General features: G+C 46.7%; 1 protein-coding gene across 1 annotated transcript in view; it reads left to right on the top strand.

Annotated features, from left to right (window-relative positions):
• Positions 1-12,114, top strand: part of CNGB1 (cyclic nucleotide gated channel subunit beta 1) — a 68,876-nt gene that overhangs the window by 31,016 nt on the left and 25,746 nt on the right. The window contains exons 18-24 of the mRNA XM_057492889.1: positions 393-550; positions 1,631-1,786; positions 2,737-2,945; positions 4,307-4,357; positions 4,623-4,709; positions 6,802-6,866; positions 7,668-7,790. Of these exons, the coding sequence (XP_057348872.1) occupies positions 393-550; positions 1,631-1,786; positions 2,737-2,945; positions 4,307-4,357; positions 4,623-4,709; positions 6,802-6,866; positions 7,668-7,790 (849 nt within the window). The remainder of the gene's footprint in view (positions 1-392; positions 551-1,630; positions 1,787-2,736; positions 2,946-4,306; positions 4,358-4,622; positions 4,710-6,801; positions 6,867-7,667; positions 7,791-12,114) is intronic.

Below are 12,114 nucleotides of genomic sequence, written 5' to 3'. Positions count from 1 at the left end.
TGCACTGTTTTTTCCTACCAGTTATTTCCTAAGCGTAAAAATATAGTCCTGGACACATATCCCATGGGAATCCCCAACTGGGACTAATAGCCCTGAACTGAATTCCAAGAGGTTTTCCTAAATCATAAGTAGAATCAAGGATTTTTCAGAACTGCCCGTCAAAATCAGAGTCAGCCTGGTGCATTTTCTAAAAGCTGGACACCAGGTGTGATTCCCGGATTGAATTTCCTCCTAAGAGATATTAAAGGGGGTTTGATTTTGTGATGTCAGAAGGAAGCCAGGGCAGGATGTAGGTCAGGCCAGCTAAGATACAGATGCTGTTCAGCCCCTGCCTGGGGGCACGGGGGTTCCACCCCACTCAGCCTGCTCAGCTTAAGGTGGTGCTTCCGCAGTGGCCAGGACCGCGCAGCCTCCACAGCCAGCCATAACAGTGCCGTCATCAATGACCGGCTCCAGGAGCTGGTGAAGCTTTTCAAGGAGCGGACGGAGAAAGTGAAGGAGAAGCTCATTGACCCTGACGTCACCTCGGATGAGGAGAGCCCCAAGCCCTGTGAGTCCAGAGCTGGGACCGTCCACCCGGCCAGGGGTGCGGTGGGGCCAATAAAGCCCCCTGTCAAGGTATGGTGAGGGTGGCCCCAAATAAATGGTTGGGGTGCTTGAGAGAAGCCCAGAGCCCCACTATCTGGATGTTATGGTCCTGTATGTACAGATTTATTTATGAACCCAGGGGCAGGAAGAAGGTCAAAGCTTTGACCGATTATCCAGTTGTACTGGGCTTCTGCTCCCACGGGGCAAGTATCCTCGCGCATCCTTTTGCTGCTTCCTACTGGCAGGCAGGTGGTCCCCGAGACATCCCTCATGGTCTTACACTCAGACAGTGTTCATAATCCACTCTGGAACCAGACAATCTTATTTTCAGATGCCTCACTTAATATTCTTATGGGGCTACCTAAAATTTCCCTGCTTTAAAGGCGTCAGAGTGAAAGAAAAACCTTGCTCTTTTGCCAAGGACCTTTTTCTAGGTCTTTCCAAAGGAGCTCTGTGCCTTAGAACTCATGGTGCCAACAACGGACCTAGCAGAGCTTGACTTTATAATCCTAAAGCTAGAAACATAGCCATATTGAACCTATAAGAACCAATCTCTAGGGCACCAGCAACGTCATCACAGATGCACAGGAAGGCTGTGGTGCCCCTTGGTGTCTTGTTCTAGAGATGAAGGAGCTTATATTCCTGCTCTCAAAAACCTAGAACAATATTTCCTGATTTCTGGCCCTGAGTGGCAGAAGTCCTGGGTATGAAATGCCCCCAGTCCTCCAGAGGGAACCAAACGGGCACACAGCAGACACTCAACTGAAACATCCAACTCACCCAGAAACACCTCATTTGAGCAGCCCCTGAGAAGCAGTTCCAGATTTGTAGCTGATAGAGTTTCTGGGTGGGTACCCAGATTGCTGTTAAAGAGCTGTGGGGATGGCTTCTGGTTTCTACACACAGAGTTTTCAGCAGTTTGGGGGATGGTGCCGGGGTCCCCTCAGCTCCAGTTCCAGAGTCTACAGTCAGGGGCCTTCTCTCTGTATCATCTACCTGAGCCCCAAGGCTGGGTCAGATGGTCACCAGTGTCATCCCCTAGCTCCAGCCAAGAAAGCCCCAGAACCGGCCCCAGAAGTGAAGCCAGCTGAGGTGGGACAGGTGGAAGAGGAGCACTACTGTGACATGCTCTGTTGCAAGTTCAAACGCCGCCCCTGGAAGAAGTACCAGTTTCCCCAGAGCATTGATCCGCTGACCAGTGAGTACCACATGGGAAATCCACGTAGTATGAGAGGACAGGAAAATGGGCAGAGGAGGGGGAGTGCAAGGGTGGGCCCAAACCAAGCAAACCAAAGTCTCTGGAATAGGAATATACAATCACATCCATCTTGCAGACAAGGAAAATAAGGAACAGAGAACTTAAGCAGCTGAAAGGCAACTAGCACAGAACTCCTGACTCTTGGCCAAATCTTTTTTTCTACTCTGGCTGGCTGGCTCCTTCCCAGAACTGCCGCTCTGAGCAGAAAAAGGAAGTTCTTCCAACATCTAAAGTGAAGGCCCTCTCACTTCCTTTTTAGCCCATGTTATAATCCTCAGGAATAACAACCCTTCAAATGTGTGTAGAACTTAGACGTTATGAAGGACCTCCCTGCCTTTCCTACTTAATCTCTCCTTGTGACTTCCCCGAAAGAAAAGGCGAGAGAACAACTTTCCCAAGGTCACACAAGAAATCATTTTGGGGATAGGACTCCAACCCTAGTGTCCACTGGTCCTCTAAAATGACCAGTTGACTTCTGGTATTCCATCCCTCTGTGTATCCATCCCTGTGTCTGTGTATCCATCTGTCCAACTCCTATGCATTATTTACTATTGTGTATTGTGTATTTAAGGCAGAAAATGCATTTTGGGAAGAATTTCAACAAGAATGTAAGCCAAAGTGTTCTCTAGTTGGCTGCCTATTATCTGATAATGCCCCATATCCCTTCAAAGTACTCTGATTTATTAGGGCTTAGCAGTGATTTATTTTAAAATCAAAGATAGTTATACACATACCCACCAATCCCACTGTTACAGAAGTGCCACAGACAGTGCTTGTGGGAAAGTGCTGACAGGCAGGTGGAAAGAAGAAAGTCGCACCCCAATCCTACTGAAAGGAGCCCTTCTCTGCCTGAGGGTCTAGCATGTTCCTGCCCCCTTGCTCCCCCACAGACCTGATGTACATCCTGTGGCTGTTCTTCGTGGTGCTGGCCTGGAATTGGAACTGCTGGCTGATTCCTGTGCGCTGGGCCTTCCCCTATCAGACACCAGACAATATCCACCTTTGGCTGCTGATGGATTACCTGTGCGACCTCGTCTACCTCCTGGACATCACCGTGTTCCAGATGCGCCTACAGTTTGTCAGAGGAGGGGACATCATTGTGAGTCTCAGGCAGGCAGAGAGGGTGGCCAGGGGCAGATGTGTAGTCAGAGGCTTCAGGGGACCGGCCCCCAGTGCTATGATAGGCAACAAGATCATGGACAAGGAGATCTCAGAAACATCGGTCCATGCTTGTTCAATGACATGGTTGCTTTGATGTATTCAAATTACATGCATCAAATACTGCTCATGGGTGAAATATTGCTCCTAGACCACCTGATGGAATTAAAGCTGGGGAAGTGGTTCAGAGAATGGCTTGTAGTGCAGATAGACCTGGTATAAATCCCAGCTCTATCACAACTAACTGTATCACATGTCCAAGCCTCAGTTTCCTCATCTGTAAAATGGGGATAGTAATCATCCCCACTTCATAGCATTGCTATGGGGATGGATTGAGATGATGTATGCAGAATGCTCAGCACAAGTAACTACTGGTGACCAACATTTCCTGGGGGTCCTGCAAAAAGCACACTACTTGGACCAGTTTGAGACCCAGTGCCCCACTGACCCGGGAGGAAACTGAAGTCCTGATTCTGATTGTGATGCAGTGGACCCAGGAGGCCCAGTCCCCATCGCCCTTGCACAGTCCCTTTCCAAAATTCCACATTGTGGCACCTGTTCCTCTGTGCACAGGCAAGTTGAAGTTGTGCCTCTTAAACAATTTAGGGGAAAAAGACTTCCCTGGGCAGCCTCTTTCCTGGCCTGATCAGAACAGTTGCCACCTCCTCAGTAACAAGGTTGCAAATGGTCCAGGTAAGATCAACATGCTGACAGAATAAGCTCAATATTCTATTTCCATCCAAGAGAATCTGGCTGGGTGATCTTAGGCAATTCCCTCCCCCTCGGGGCTCAACCTCCCCACCTCTAGACCTGTAGACTCTGAGGCTTTTCCCAAAGCTCAGCTGGTCCACTCAGGCTGTTACCCTGACAGGAAGGCAGAGGTTTTGTGGCAATGTCCCTCCCTGCTCCCCTGGGGTCCCAGAATAGGCTCTCCTGCCATTTCTTGGTCAGTAAGCTGGCCCTTGAACAACGTGGGTTTGAACTGCAAAGGTCCACTTATATGCAGACTTTTTTTTCAATCAGTGTATTAGAAAAATTTTTGGAGATGTACAACAATTTGAGAAAACCTTTTCTCTAGTTTGCTTTATTGTAAGAATACACTATATAATGTATGTAACACACAAAAAGTATGTTAATTGACTTTATGTTATTGGTAAGGCTTCAGGTCAATAGTAGGCTGTTTATTGGTGGTTATGTTTTTGGGAGTCAAAAGTTATATGTGGATTTTCAACTGTGCCAGAGGGGCCCGCACCTCTAATGCCCTCAATGTTCAAGGGTCAACCATATTCCATTTCTTTCCAGACGGACAAAAAGGACATGCGCAATAACTACCTGAAATCTCGCCGCTTTAAGGTACCTTTCCTTGGGGTCTGAGAAGATGGTGTCTCTGGGGTCCTGGATGCTGTGACGTCAGTGGGACAGGTTCCCGCCAGGACCCTCACAGGCTGGGTAGCTAAACAGAGGCTTGTTCGTGGGATGCCTTCTGCTCTGTGTTAGGTCCTCCGGGGGCATTCTGACCTCACCTTCCCATTGAAGGTAGAGACCCCAATCCTTCACCCCATCTCACAGCCCTGGGGTTACCTGTTCTATACACTGTGGTTTTCCACTGGAATTTCAGATGGACATGCTCTGCCTCCTGCCCTTGGACTTTCTCTACTTGAAATTCGGTGTGAATCCCCTTCTGCGCTTGCCCCGCTGTTTGAAGGTAAGGCGAATGGGCTTTCCCATCAAGGCCTTCAGCAGCTCCATGCTCCGCACAGGGACTGGCATCTCAGTGTCTGCCCTAAGCAGCTCTGGGGTGGGGAGCTCAGGGAGGGGTGACCAGAGGGGAGATGGGATGTTCCTTACCCATGTTAGCGCTTCTTGGTGGTGCTGGGGGTTGGGTATTAGTCTGGAGGTTTTACAGTGCTTATTCCTCAACCCTGGTGTTGCTAATACCAGCATTTTACAAATGAGAAAGCTGAAGCACAGAGAGGTTAAGCAGCTTGCCTAAGGCCACACAAGTAGGAAAGAGTGGAGTTCAAATTTGAACCCAGGCAGTCTCTCTCCACTGTCTATGCTTCCAGTAATTAGAGAGACTCAACAGAGGGACTCCTGCCATCTAAAAGATGGGGAAAGTGAGGCTTTGAAAGCTTGGGTGACTTGCACAAGGTCCCAGAAGCCAGGAAGTGCCTGGGACCAGTTTGGATGTGCAGTCTGACACTCGTCTCATTGCTGGCTGTCATCCAGTGTCATTGAGTGACATTGATTATCCACTGGGGCAGATCTGGTGTCCCAGTGAGGTCAACACAGTGTGAAGGTGAGACCTGGCAACACTCCTTTAAGGTGACCAGAGTGGACAGCCAGTCAGAGCACTCAGGATCCCCCAAATGGATTTTTCTGAAAGAGCGATTAAATTCATCTCTCTCATACAAGACGCCTGATGCCTCTTCCCTCAAAACGAAAATGAGGGAACTTAGAACAGAGGCAAATGCAATAATCTTAGTGACCCAGAGAAACACGACAGAGAAAAACAGGAATAATGCAAGTATCCTGATGAAAAGAGAGCACATCTTGCAGAAACAGAAGCTGCTTCTGAGCTTCTTGGCTGCCAAGACAAAGGGGGACAAAGAGTTGGACACTGGCATGAGGAAGATTAGATCCTCAAGCCAAGTTTTACCCCATATGTAGAGGCGGGATCCATATCTTGGTTCACTTGGTGGTAGTGGGCGTGCAGAACTCAGGTACCTAACGTTTAGTATGACTCAGAGGATGAGACTCTTTGAGCCTAAGGTGAGGGGTCCAAGCCCAGGGGCCTTCTGCACCCACTGCAAACTCAGGATGGCAATTAGAATGGGCACCAGGATAATAGCTATCATATCCCTTAGGGAATCTTCATCACTGTTATTTTCAAATGTCAAACAACCCTGTGCAGAGATCTAGGGGCAGTGTAGCATAATTAAAAGAGCTTGCAATTCTGAGTTCTATCTGGGTTGGAATCCTGGCTCTGTCACTTGCCTGCTGTGTGCTTTGAGCAAGTTACCAAACTTCCCTGAGTGCCAGTTTCCTCTGTAAAAGGAGAATAATAGTACACACTTTCCATGTAAATAAATATAAGGGAATGCATATAAAGAGCAGTCATCAAAGGTGTACAGTAAAGGAGGGCAGTTGTTATTATAATTTTGTTATTATAAATAAGCCTTTGAAGGGTATAAGTGAAAGGTGTTAGGAATGCTCTTTCTTTATAAAATTGTTTTCTTTATAAGTGAACACTGAAAGCAAGGTCCTTAACCTGAATATGCATGTACCCCTAGCAGTTTCATGATAGGACTCAGAGGGTCTAGGAGTGCCCTGAAGTTATATGCAAGCTGTGAGAACATGATTACATGTGATGTCTTTCAACAGATTATTTATTTATTTATTTATTTATTTATTTTTATTAAGGTATGATTGATATACACTCTTATGAAGGTTTCACATGAAAAAACAATGTGGTTACTACATTTACCCATATTATCAAGTCCCCACCCATACCCCAATGCAGTCACTGTCCATCAGTGCAGCAAGATACCAGAGATCCACAATGTGCCTTCTCTGTGCTACACTGGCTTTCAACAGATTTTTAACTGGAGTTTCTGGTGACCCCTCCGCCCACCCCAAAGGGCTAAGGACCTCTGATTTTGCATGTTTACTCTCCAACCCCTTCCTACCAGGGGCTGCTGAAAGAACCCGCAGTCCTAGGGAATGGGCTGGGGAGGTGAGGGCGGTGTGCACACGTGGACAGTGGACTATCCCTGATGCTTTGCTCTTTCTCCCAGTACATGGCCTTCTTTGAGTTTAACAACCGCCTGGAAGCCATCCTCAGCAAAGCCTATGTTTACAGGTGAGACCTGCTACACACACACACACACACACACATACACATGCAAACACACACCCACACATGACATAGGACAGTTGCAGCAAGAGTGGAACAAGGCATTCTCTACCCACGTCGCTTCCCCTTTGAAACTCCTCAGGCCTGCAGGCCTATCACCACCGGAAGCCAGGCCTCTTCCTGGCCCTCCTCTGAAGGGATGTTTGTGTTTTAGAGAACCAGGGATGTCCATTTCCCCCAATTGTCAGGAGGGCACATGTAGGTTGACATGCATGGCTCACCAGCATTTCCAGGGAACTGGGCCTCATTTTGTCTCAGCTCAAGGAACTGTCCCCACAACTGCTCAAACCTAAAGGGAGCAGTTGTGAGGACACAGTGGGCTGTCTCGCAGATATCCAAGGGTGGGACACAAGATGAGTGAGGCCAAGCTCAGGGACAAGCTCCTTCCCACATCTCTCAAGGAGCAGTACTTCTCTGCAGACATATATCCCTTCCCTCCCTATACCCCATGGATATAGACCCCACTCTGGCTCCTCTGCTGCCCCAGAACTGTCTGCCCACGTAGCTCTGGGCCAATTCCAGCTTCTGCTCTTGACAACTTTCCATTCGAATGCCACCACCCAGCCACAGACTGGTTCCCATTGGCCAGGTGTCCATCCTGCCAGGCAGCTGGGCAGGGCCATGAAGCTCTAATGGGTGGGCATCAGGGGGTTAAGACTGGCTTATTCCCTGTAGTCCCCACCCCTGAGGCAAGATGTCATAGTCACCCTTTCTGCAGCTGTATTCATGCTTTTCTTTCTTATGCAGGGTTATCAGGACCACAGCCTACTTGCTCTACAGTTTACATTTGAACTCATGTCTGTATTACTGGGCGTCAGCCTATCAGGGCATCGGCTCCACTCACTGGGTTTATGATGGCGTGGGAAACAGGTGAGCCACAGTCTTCCTCCTGGGACCATAATTCAAGGGTTCAAACCCTCCTGGAAAGACATCCCCTTGCAGCCATGCTGCCGAGGCCACCTTGCTCCCAAGGAATCACTGACATGGTAAGGCTGGCGGGCATGTCTCCATGTCCTCACTAGGCTAACATTTCCTGGGCACCTGCCATGTGCCAGGTAGAATGGGTACAGACTTGAACAAGACCTGCTAGAAAGATCCTTCCAGCCTCCCAAAGTCTAGTAGAGTTGGCAAACTCACTGGCCATGTGCGTGCGCTCCTGTGCACCACGGGCACGGCTGGGTGGGAAAGGGGCCGGAGCATACTTCTCAGCACAGCTGCCTGGCAATCACCAGTCATGGAGGGGCCGGCAAACAAATGAAACCTACTTGCCAACCCAGAGAGATGCCATACATGTGGGACACGCTCAAATGATGGTGCTGCTGCTGCTGCTGGTGGTGGTAGTGACGGCAACAATGATAATAATAGAAAAGCAGCAAGCGTTGGAGAGAGAACACTTATTATGCATCAGCCCTGTTCTAAGCACTTTATGTTGTCACTCACTTAATCCTCTCAACAGTTACATCAAGGAGCTGGGAGGGCCCTGCGTGGCTGGAGGGGATGGGTGTGTGGAAGTATCCAGAAAGGCATGCGGGGCCAGGTTGCCAAGCAGCCTTTCCACCCGAGGAGCTGGAACCTCACCGCCTAGAGCTGCCATGTCGGACAGCATCCCCACCCCTGGCTACCAGTACTCAAAACACTGAGATGGGCTGGAGGTGTTCAGAAGACATAAGAAAGCATGTTAATTATCTCATTACTAATTTTTTAAGTATTGAGGACAAGTTGAAATGACGTTAATTTTGATAACGTTGGGTTAACTAAAATACATTGAAATTTTACCTGTTCCTTTTTACTTTTCAAAAATATAGCTACTAGAAAATTTTAAATTACATCTATGGATCTCATCATATTTTTATTGGCAAGCAGGGCTCTAGGCAATAGGGAAGCAGCAAAGGATTCTTTTTTGCTGTTCTTTGTCATACATATATCTGTGTACATACATATATACATATATGTGGGTATATATATATATATATATATATATATCCTGATTATAAAAGAAAGATCAGCAACATGCTCTTCTCTGCCATATTTCTCTGATTCCAAGATGCAGTTAATTATATGACACACTATTGGGCCAATACAGCTTTTTGGACATAAAAAAGAAGTATTATATGAGGTGTACCCACAGATTGGAAGGTAACATCTCAATCTTAGAAATGTGAAAATGTGAACAAACGTGTCACCAAAGGGATATAGAATAATATTGCTCATAGTCTTCCCATAATAAACTTTTTTTAAAACCTCGATGTTGATACCCTGCCATACAGACAGGCCACCATTTATGTAGCCATTTCCTTATCCGTGGCCACTTACGGTGTTTCCAGGTTTGCACTAGGATACATGATGCTGCAGTGAACATCTTTGTATGTGAATCTTCACTATCTGGTCTGATTGTTCCTCATAATAAATTCCTAAAGGGGGATGGCAGGGCCAAGGGTATGAACATTTTTAAGGTTTAAAAAATTATTATTATTTTAATTAACAGATGATATTTTTTCTAGCATGGTTTTAGGTTTATAGAAAAGTCACTCAGAAAGTACAGAGTTCTTATGTTCCGTCTCATTTTTAAGGCTCGGCTGGTTATCAAAAACTACTCCATTTACACCCTCACCCCTCGGCTTTGAAAGCCTTTTAAGGAGAATGACTCGACCAAGGGGGACCTTGGAAAGATGATTCTTGGTGATGGCTGGTGGGAGGGTGGACTGGGAGGACAGGCAGGAAGCAGAGAAACCAGTTAGGAGGACCCTCGCTTGCCTCTTAGAGCAACAAAAAGGCCAAGACAGAGGGTTTTGTGAATAGGGGGAGGGTGGACAGTGCCGGAAGGAGGTGCGAAGAATGTGGGGTCAAGATTGGGGATGAGTCTGGAGAGTCAAAGCACAGGCTATGACTCCTAGAGCCGCCACCTGCTGGCAGTGGACAGCCCACGTCTCTTCTTTGGGCCCCAGTTTCCTGACCTGCAAAACGGGACTCTTCACCCACAGCTTGAAAAGGTGTAAGTGTGAGGCATCTGCCATGTAGCTGAGTCGCTAGCCCACTGCCAGACCACAGGGGGCGCTCGGTCGGCGGCGGTGAAGAGGTGGAGGAGGAGTCCAGGAGTCATTCAGTCACCTCAGGGGAGCCCTGCCTCGTGATGGATGGTGACCACTCACTAGTCCTGCTGTCGACACTGACCTCCTTCATGCACTTGCTTCCAGTTGGCACTGGAACAGGAGGTCATGTCCAGTGTGGCTTCTTTGTAGCATGGTTGTTTGTCCAGAATGTCCCCTTTGGGGACACAGTGTGGGCCACAGTGGCCATCACTGTCAGCCACCTTCTGCAATAGGCCTGTGGCCTGAGGAGAACCACACCTGTATAGATATGTCTCGGTGTCCAGAGCAGCCCGGGCAGGCAGGAGGAGAGGCCTGGCATGTGCTGAGGGGTAAAGCATGTAGAGATAGGTCAGGGCTTGACACCCCAAAGCCCCAGTGGACCCACTCCCTGTTCCCTCAGCCAGACCTCTCTACAGCCCTGCTCCCAGGCCCATAACTAGACCATTCATTCATCCGTCCTCCCCTCACAAGGGGGCAGAGAGACGACAAAAAGTCCCCTTCTAAGCAAAGAGAAGGACAGAAGCTATTCATTAAATCTTGCTTTGTGGCCTTGGATAAGGCCTTTACCTTTTCTTTTTTTTTTTTTAATAATTATTTTTTATTGAAGGGTAGTTGACATACAGTATTACATTACATGAGTTTCAAGTGTACAACACAGTGGTAGAACATTTATATACATAATTCTAGGTTCCAGCTATCACCCTACCAAGCTGTTACAATATCTTGACTATATTCCCTATGCTATACATTACATCCCGGTTACTAATTTATTTTACCATTGGAAGTCTGTCCCTTTTTTTTTTTTTTTTTTTTTTTGTGAGGGCATCTCTCATATTTATTGATCAAATGGTTGTTAACGACAATAAAATTCTGTATAGGGGAGTCAATGCTCAATGCACAATCATTATTCCACCCCAAGCCTAATTTTTGTCAGTCTCCAATCTTCTGAGGCATAACAAACAAGTTTTTACATGGAGAACAAATTCTTACATAATGAATAAGTTACATAGTGAACAGTACAAGGGCAGTCATCACAGAAACTTTCGGTTTTGCTCATGCATTATGAACTATAAACAGTCAGTTCAAATATGAATACTCATTTGGTTTTTATACTTCATTTATATGTGGATACCACATTTCTCTCTTTATTATTATGATTTTTAATAAAATGCTGAAGTGGTAGGTAGATACAAGATAAAGGTAGAAAACATAGTTTAGTGTTGTAAGAGAGCACATGTAGATGATCAGGTGTGTGCCTATAGACTATGTGTTAATCCAAGCTAGACAAGGGCAATAAAACATCCACGTATGCAGAAGATTTCTCTCAGAGCGGGGGGGTGAGGTTCTAAGCCTCACCTCTGTTGACCCCCAATTTCTCACCTGATGGCCCCCCTGCGACTGTGCCTGTCTTAGGTTGTTCCTCCCTTGAGGAATCTTACCCGTCTCTGGCTAACCAGTCATCTTCCGGGGCCATACAGGGAAATGTGAAGTTGGTAAGTGAGAGAGAAGCCTTATTGTTTGAAAAAGTTAGCTTTTTACTTCTTTGCATATTTATGCCCTGTGGCTTCTATGCCCAGCATTTGTCTTGAGGTGTCTTTACCACTTGGAAGAATTATGATACTCGGTAAATTTGATATGAGGCACGAATTCTATTTGAGGGTTGTAATTAGGAAGGAAGAAGAAAACCTATAGAAGTAGCAGGTGGAAGAAAACATGGGAAGATTGATTATTTCTTTGATATATCTTCTTGTAGAGTAACTTCAGCATGTATAGGTTTTAAGCTACTACTTAAATTGCACACACACATTAACATAATAGGAGTATAGTTACATAACCAAAGCATACCTGTAATTACCAGCCATCTGCAGTGAAACCAAGAAAACCAGTTAGGCACCTTAGGCATTTGTGAAAACTTATCTATGATATGGTGGATATTGTCCAAATGAACTTGAACAGTCTGAGAGAAATCAGACAAATTAAAACAACCCATTCCTGGGGACTGTTCACATGCCATATGTTCTTTTAACAATAAATAGTTTGTAGTTGTAAGACTTTGGAGCGCTACAATTTGCACTTCTCCAAATTCTTGGTTGAGTTCCAACAGT

This window comes from Manis pentadactyla, chromosome 15 (assembly GCF_030020395.1).
Source record: "Manis pentadactyla isolate mManPen7 chromosome 15, mManPen7.hap1, whole genome shotgun sequence".
NCBI classification, from domain to species: Eukaryota; Metazoa; Chordata; class Mammalia; order Pholidota; family Manidae; genus Manis; species Manis pentadactyla.
This window is presented reverse-complemented; position numbering and strand designations above follow the sequence as displayed.